At 41.1% G+C, this 8,100-nt stretch overlaps 1 protein-coding gene across 1 annotated transcript in view; it reads left to right on the top strand.

The window, feature by feature from the left end:
* LOC107656538 (putative Polycomb group protein ASXL1) overlaps positions 1-8,100 on the top strand; it is a 19,894-nt gene that overhangs the window by 8,777 nt on the left and 3,017 nt on the right. The window contains exons 2-13 of the mRNA XM_016444420.1: positions 1,206-1,288; positions 1,473-1,475; positions 1,585-1,702; positions 1,840-1,993; positions 3,660-3,733; positions 4,530-4,614; positions 5,216-5,335; positions 6,228-6,394; positions 6,508-6,604; positions 6,728-6,833; positions 6,927-7,848; positions 7,960-8,095. Of these exons, the coding sequence (XP_016299906.1) occupies positions 1,206-1,288; positions 1,473-1,475; positions 1,585-1,702; positions 1,840-1,993; positions 3,660-3,733; positions 4,530-4,614; positions 5,216-5,335; positions 6,228-6,394; positions 6,508-6,604; positions 6,728-6,833; positions 6,927-7,848; positions 7,960-8,095 (2,065 nt within the window). The remainder of the gene's footprint in view (positions 1-1,205; positions 1,289-1,472; positions 1,476-1,584; positions 1,703-1,839; positions 1,994-3,659; positions 3,734-4,529; positions 4,615-5,215; positions 5,336-6,227; positions 6,395-6,507; positions 6,605-6,727; positions 6,834-6,926; positions 7,849-7,959; positions 8,096-8,100) is intronic.

Below are 8,100 nucleotides of genomic sequence, written 5' to 3'. Positions count from 1 at the left end.
ACCAGATTTTCAAATAGTTGTATCTCGGCCAAATATTGTCCTATCCTAACAAACCATACATCAATGGAAAGCGTATTTATTTGACAAATTGACACTTAAGACTGGTTTTGTGGTCCAGGGTCACACATATTTCAATGCAGAAATGTTAGCAATGTTGTCTGTTCTCTTAATTATGATGGTGTGTAATATCACTCCATTTTTAGTTCCCTATGATACCATGAAATGGCTGGGGTGAGAGGAATAAAGACCAGGCTGGCATGGCACAATGCATGACTCTCCAGAAGCAATGATTAAATGTGCCGCTTTTTTCAATCCCATTTTGTACACTTGAAACTTGTCATTGGCCTAGTAGTTTGGTTGAAGTTCTCACAGCTTGACGTTTTTCATGCCTGCTTCCTTGCAGGAAGTGCACCTGGTATTTTATAATTTAGTGCACGTTTCTTTTGTAGCTTGTGCTGTTCCATTTCCTGTTCCAGTGTCCTTGGTTCTAGACTTAGCTGAGCACAGCGGGAGCAGTGCTTCCCATTTTAACCACCATACAGGCAGAAGGTTACATGCTCTTGTGCACCAGGACTAGGAGGAAATTATTTGCTCTGTATAAATTTAGAGAGAAATGTTTGGTATTGTTATAATCCGTCTCCCATTCCACAATTCGTTTCCTATTATTTTGATAGTCATACAGGCTAAAAGCCTGTCATATATGCCTGGAACTGCTCAGCTGTGTGTGACGGCTGCAGGTCGATGTTATGCTTTGTACATTGTGCAGAACCTGTGTAATATGGATATAACAGAAGAAAGCTGAGTGTTTCTGTTAAAACTGACATGGTCTTAAAATAAGTATGAATTGCTGTGGCACTGTAATTGGCAAACTGAGAGTGTGCTGTGCTTTAACTGTTAAGCGGTTTTCAAAGTAAAACCCTCACAGATTGTTTTTTTTTTTTTTATTAATTCTCTTTAAATGCCACAGCTATGTTCATAAATATAGATACAGTTGGACATGCAATTGGATGGATTGAATGGATTTTGAATCTCTAATGCCATTACAATTGCTTTTTAAACAAGTAATTGTTCATGCAACCCACCATCCAGCCAAATTTGAAAACATGTAGTGTTCCTATCCCTAATATGAACGAGTTAAAAGTGATTTGACTGTACACTGATTTGGATAGTTGTTGATTTGATGTGATTTGTTTGACCTCTTGCAGGTTCTGGAGAACTTTTCTGATGCCCCAATGACACCCAAACAGATTCTGCATGTCATCCAAACAAAGGGGCTCAAAGAAATGAGGTCTAGTATAAACTATTCATTAATATTCATGTACTGTGTTTCTGTTTGAGAAGAATTTTTTATGCTTGAGATTTGTTTTTTATGTTTGAGTACATTTTTGATGCCTCTTGACTGGGTTTGAGTATCTTTATGAAATTCTATTGTGTGTTTCTCTTTTTCTCAAACCTTTTTCACCCCAAAATAGAAGGTAAGATGAATTTCATTATCTATATTGTATTTTTACCTCTAAAAGAGTTTAATCTTACTTTCTTGAGCAGCACTTAGACATTTCTTCCCTACTTTCCATCCATCTTCAGTGGCACAGCTCCACTAGCCTGCCTGGTTACCATGCTTCACTCTCAGGTCAGAGGAGACAGAGTGAAGAACAGTATTTTCTTCAAGCTTCCTGGAAGGATGAGTTTGTTTACCCTAAAGGTAGTCTATAAATCCCTCTAGCTTCCTTTCAGTGCTTTACACATTTCACTCTGGTTTTGCAACTGGATTATGATGCCAAAACCCGCATAGAAAGAGCTACATATCCTGTGTCTGCATGTACCCACTGATGCCTACAGAAAAATGCACTTCAGTGGACAAAGAGCCCGACTGCAAATGAGTCTGGAGATGGGACTGGCACTCCAACAGCATCCACCACATCAACAGTTGAAGGAGCAGAGCAGGAGAGTTGTGACTCCACAGAGACGGCTGCTGCTAGTGGTGAAAATGATGGTGTGTGGACTATTCATTCTTTTCATTTTTTTCCCAGAATTGATTCATTCAGCCTCTTTTCCAGTAAGTGGAACAGGCTTATAAATTAAAGAAGCGTATAAAATAACTGAAAAGTAGAGGCCCCATCTTTTCATTTTAAGAAAAGCTATGATTCCAAATGGTGATGAGCATTAAATACCCTGAGCTTAAGAAGCATGTAGTGCCTGAGATACATTGATTTCTTTTTTGCTTTGGATGTGTGTGTTGCCATGGATACTGCGGCACATGACACATCCAGCAGTGACCTAGATGAGAGTGGTTTAGAACATGTATTTGTGTGTTGCGTGAAGGAGAATACGTGCACAATTATGCCTGGAAATGACAATGAAATTTCACATTTGATCTATTTTCTGAATTTGTGTGAAAATCTGATTCATTTTGTTCTTGATAGATGTGGAAGGATGGTATTTCAAAGGCTGATGTTTCTAGACATCAGCAGTATCTATTCTTTTCTTTTAAAAATATATTCACCATAACTAAAAATGCAAAAGATTACTAGATGTCATAAGCATTATAAGGCAATTACAAGTATTAAATTACTTGCATGTGTTTTCTACCCCTGAATTGGGTGCTGGAACCCAGTATTTATCTTGATTTATCTTTTTTCCTCTGGTTTAGAAAGTATATGGAATGGAATACATGCATATTTACCACCTATCGCAAAGTATAAATTACATATACTACCTATCATTATTAATTATAAATGGTATGTGGGGGAAAAATGTATACTATGATAAATATTTTCTCTCTTCAGAATCTGATCAGTCAGGAAATAGCTGCTATTCTATCGGGTTCCTGCAGGTTCTTAAAATGTTTTAAAATTAGTTTGATCAAAATCGTATATCTTGAACGGTATAACTTTTAATGATCTTTTTGAAAAGGTGTTAAATTTGAGGACAGATAGACAGGAATTGCAATACAGCCTAATGTGATGACTAAACTTTAAAAGGCTGTGATTTTAGTAAATAAATATGATCTTTGCATGTTTTACTGGCTCACGGGTTCAGAGCAGTTTATAATCAATGAATAGCTTACGTTTATGACAAGTGATTACTTATCATTAGCAACACCAAGTAGCCACCGAGAGGCTAGATAGTGGGGGAACTCATTTACACGCATCCTTGCAATCAAAAGCAATATTTTTTTTTGTGCATTTTATTGTGGTGAAGCATATGAGGGCAAATGCAATGTAAACGCAACACGCGGCCAACAGAAGGTTGCCTTTCTCTCTACTCCCCAATACCCAACCATCAACCTACAATACATAACAAAGAAAACATAAATGTTCACCTATGCCCATGTGTTAGTAAATAACGCGTGAGAAATGACAATGAATTACTGCTCCTCCCACACTATTGATTAATTATGACGATGTTTACTTGTGGTATTTACATTGTAATGTGCTGTAGATAGTTGTAAAGGTGTATATTTAATCTTATCTTTTTAATAAGCAGCTGAAATGAGAAACAATATTTTACAAAAATGTTAAAGTGAAGAAATTATCATTTGTCAGCATTTTTTTCCCTTTTCTCTCTGTGTATCAAACTGACACAAGAACAGGATTAAAATGTGATTTGCTGCAGTAATATTGTTGATGGATGTTCTGCTTGTTTCCTCTTTGTTCCAGCTTCTGTGGATGAGACTTCCTCCAGTGCCTCTTGCTCCACAGAACCACAGACAAGACTCAGTCGCTCCTCACAGGTACCAGCAGTGCCTAACTTCACCTTTGCACTGAACCATCACCTTCATAACTAATTTTTACATGCAGGACCCTCCAAGAATGGATTTCCATCTCACCATCATTCTTATGCACAGCACTCAACTCCTCCTCAGAATCACCAGTTATGCCAGAAGGCAGTTGAATGCATGGCGTCACTATGTAAAAATGAGTCATTAGTGAAGTGCCGAAAGTTGACGTTATGAGTCAAATCAAGAAAACCCCACAGATAACGCTGACAACATTAGTCATGACTAAGACCTTTTGCTTTTTGCGCTGTCGTTTCAATTTCAGGCCGGGGATTTCTTGATTTTAATAAATCATCAGGTTCTAAACAGATCATTTGCTTGGTTGATCATTTACAGTAAATGCAGTAAAATATTTTGTGATTTAAGCACTGAATCCACAAGAAACTTGCACCAATCAGCAGATTTTGAAACTTAAAGCTGCCTTCATGCTTTTCCCCTCTCATTTGATTAATGTTGAACTTAGACGCTTGCACTGCTTGTCAGTCTCGCAATCCCCTGCCAGCCACTCAGCTCCCATAGAGAATGAGCTGAAAACTGTCATCTCCAGGACACTTACACATTGTCCTTTCCTTTTATATTCTTCGTACCTGCATTAATCTTAATATTTTATTGGTAAAATCCTAACATTCTCAACTTTTACCAGGCATATGCATTTCCATTTAAATTCTCCTCCGAGCATGCTGTTATTTTCCATGTCTGTGGAGGACCTGTGTGTATGTGCTCATGATTATTTCTCCCATCTCTCTTACAGTCAGGGAGACAGAGGAAGCAAGCTGTGATGATGCCCCGTGTAGTGCTCACTCCTCTCAAGGTCAACGGTGAACACGTCCCATCAGGTTATAATAGCTCTTTTTCTTGTTCACTTTTTTTCTCCCCCTTCTTTCTGTTTTCCCCCCACTCTGCAGTGGTTTTGTATACCTGCTCCCTCTGACTGTGGATGCTCTTTATCTGAGTGGCCTGACAGTGTTTGTAATTTTACGCACTGACACTCTAATCATTTATAGTGCAGTCTCCTCAAGGGCAGTTTTCCCACAGTTCCCTCCTGTTGACAGCCGCCGCCTCTATTTCTTGGTTAACTTTGCACTAAAAGCAGCATCTTTTCTAGAATCCGCTGACGTGTTTGTCACTTGAACGTTAATACCCCTCAGTGTAAAAGCAGTGTTTCTGGTTTGTCCTGTCAGCCCTGCTCTGTTCCCCTTGGATATCTGCTTTGCATTTGCGCCTTAGAGATATCCATTCACCCGTCTTCCTCTTTTTCTCTGTGCCTTTGGATATCCGTCCCTTTGACTTTTCGTGTTTCACACACATGCCAAATCTTTGCCTGTCACTTTGGCCTCTTTAGTGCCACTAGCCTTCATACCTCAGCTGCCCTACCCACACTCACTCGTCCTCAGAGAGTCTCACCAGCCTCCATCCTCCCCCCACCTTTACCCTCAGGAGCAGCGGGGAGGCGCAGGGAAGGCTCTAGGGGGGGTCCAGGCCCCACTCTCCGTACCCGCTCCGAGCTGGGCTGGAAACGCACCCAGCACTTCAAGAGCATACGTGGTCTTCGTTCAGGTACAGAGGATGAAAACCAAGGACCCCCATGTATTAATTACTACCCCTAAGCCCCTTGCTTACCACTTTCCATAGAACGTCAGTACTTCAATAACTCCTTTCCAGGTATTACACAGAGGGGGTGAATAGCTAACAAGTTATAACAAACATAACGAACTTATTTCTAACCAGAAATTAAGGCATTTGGATGGAGTAGGGAAAATAAACAAATAACCAATTATTCAATTAGTTTGTTTTATCATTTATTATTTGCAGTGGTTGGTTTCATGCAAACAAAGGTGTATGTGTATTTTTTGCCTTGATCCTATTAAATGGAGGACATAGGTTGCTATGTGTAATTGTGTATCTTGTCATGCAGGTTTCTCAAAGTGTGTAAAAATGTGTTTTGACCTCAAACACTGGTCAAAACTTTAGTCTATTGCAGAGTACCAACCATGGTTTGTCTTTGTCAGGTTTTTTTTTCTTTTTCTTTTTCAGTGTCAGTGTACTTTGTTTTATTCTGTCAGATCTAGCGAAGACCAGCTTAGTGGGAGACTGTCATGTCTACATGTCTATTTTCATTGAAGATATGTTTTGTAGTGTGCATTATGCTTTGGTTTATTAATTGCAGCACTGGCTGATGTAATGTTCAATTGATAAAGTAAAAGCTGTGTGGATTGATCAATAGCTCAGGTGGAATTAAACTATTATTATTGCTTTATTAGTTCTGCCATAACACCCTCTGATTATTTAGATTTACTAGCGCTTTGAATTCATATTATCGTACACTCACAGTTTTGTGAATGTAGACCAGAGTCTGCTCTAAAGATATTTACATAATTATGTCCCTGCCGTGCAAGGTTTCATTAAGCAATGATCTTATGTGCACTCAATGTAAGACTATATGTTGCAGGTCCCATGAAAAGGAATCGAGGGGGAGTGGAGGTGGATTTTGAGACTCCAGGCTCCATCCTAGTCAACACCAACATTCGTGCTCTCATCAACACACGCACATTTGCTGCTTTTCCTCCTTACTCCCAGCAGCAACTACTCCAGCTTTTACCAGAGGTGGACAGACAGGTATGTTTCTTAAAGGGTTTTTAATTTTCACTTGTTACAGTTATATTTGTACTTTTTTTTTTCTCTCTCTTTTTTTGCTTCTCACCGAATTTTTCAATTCTTTTAATGTGTAGGTTGGCCCTGATGGCCTTGCTCGACTAAGCAGCTCGGCCCTCAATAATGAATTCTTCACTCATGCATCCCAGAGCTGGAAAGAGCGTCTAGCTGAGGGTAAGTCTCTTAGTATTGTTCTGTAATATATGTAAAGAAATGACAGAAACTGACCAAGACAGGTTGCTATAGGTAGTTTACTATAATGGTGGATAAAGTGGGAATGTTTTTACTCTCTTGAAGGTGAGTTCACGCATGAGATGCAGGTTCGCTTCAGGCAAGAGATGGAAAAGGAGAAGAAAGTAGAAGCATGGAAGGAGAAATTCTTTGAGGAGTACCATGGCCAAAGGTTTGATAGCCTTTTTAAAATATTCTTAAACAGCTTAATTCCTAGAATTATGATGTTGATTTAAATGAATTTTTTTCCCATTTATTTCTTTAGGTCTGGGTTGACGAGAGAAGAGGCATTAAAGCTCACAATGAGTGATGCTGGAGATGTTGCCAGTGCAGTTCTTGACTCTGATTCTGCTACAGTGGCTACACCCAAGAGGCGAAGTGTTGGAAGAAGACGGAGGGAAGGCCGTATCAGACGGCGTTCACGGGCTGACCTCAGACGCAGAGCTCGGCGAACACTTTGCAAAACTACAACGGTAGCTGTACCTTCAGCAGAGACAACAGAAAGCACTGCAACTCCAGATGTTGAACCATCAGTTGCATCACCAGTCCCAGAAGCGACAGCAGTTCAGAGAGAGGTTGTCCTTCAAACAGACCTCGGACTGGAAGCTCCAGAAGAAAACCTTTCTGAAGAGGCAGTTTCCTCTCCAGCTCCTGCACCCACACCTCCTCCAGCTTCTACAAGCTCAACCTGCGATGAACCAGAAGCCTCCACACGCCTGTTGTCTGAAGTACCTGAACCAGCTGTTGCATCCACTTCCTCTCCTTCCTCATCCTCCTCTTCAACATCATCATCATCATCATCATCATCGCCCTCTTCTTCTCCCTCTTCTGCCTCAGAGAGACAGACTTTTGCTGCAAGCTCAGATTCCTCTTCTTCCTCTTCCTCCTCCACTGCTGCTGTTGCCACCGACCCGCTGGATGATGGGGCATCGGTCATTACCACTGGTACAGCGGGCACTGGTGCAAGCAGCCGAGAGAGCAGCCCCGCTGCTAGTCCTGCCACAGCAAGTCCAGCAATTCAGCTCAAGGAGCAGAAGAGAAGACCAGATGAGTCCCAGGCCTTCACCAGCTTTCCCGAGAAAAGGGCGCGGCTGGATGAGCGTCAGTCCTTTCGTAACACAGTTGACTGTGTGCACTCAGAAAAGCCACAACCTACAACAGAGGAGCCCAAGGTCCCGCCAATCCGGGTATGTTGGACACGTTATTTTTTCCAGATTAGTCTCTTGTACACCTCGTTGTAACAGTATTTATGTAAACCACAACTCATATGAGTGTTTCTCTTCTGCCCATTCCACTAGATACAGCTCTCCCGGATCAAACCGCCCTGGGTCAAGGGGCCGCCAACGTACCAAATCTGTCCCCGCATCGTCCCCCCCAATGAAGGGTCACGGCGCTCTGGGACAGGGGCGCGCACCCTGGCGGACATCAAGGCCCGTGCA

The sequence above is a fragment of the Sinocyclocheilus anshuiensis genome, unplaced genomic scaffold (genome assembly GCF_001515605.1).
Source record: "Sinocyclocheilus anshuiensis isolate Anshui unplaced genomic scaffold, SAMN03320099.WGS_v1.1 scaffold1639, whole genome shotgun sequence".
Classification (NCBI taxonomy): Eukaryota; Metazoa; Chordata; class Actinopteri; order Cypriniformes; family Cyprinidae; genus Sinocyclocheilus; species Sinocyclocheilus anshuiensis.
The sequence above is the reverse complement of the archived record's forward strand: the minus strand, read 5'-3'. Positions and strand labels throughout refer to the sequence as shown.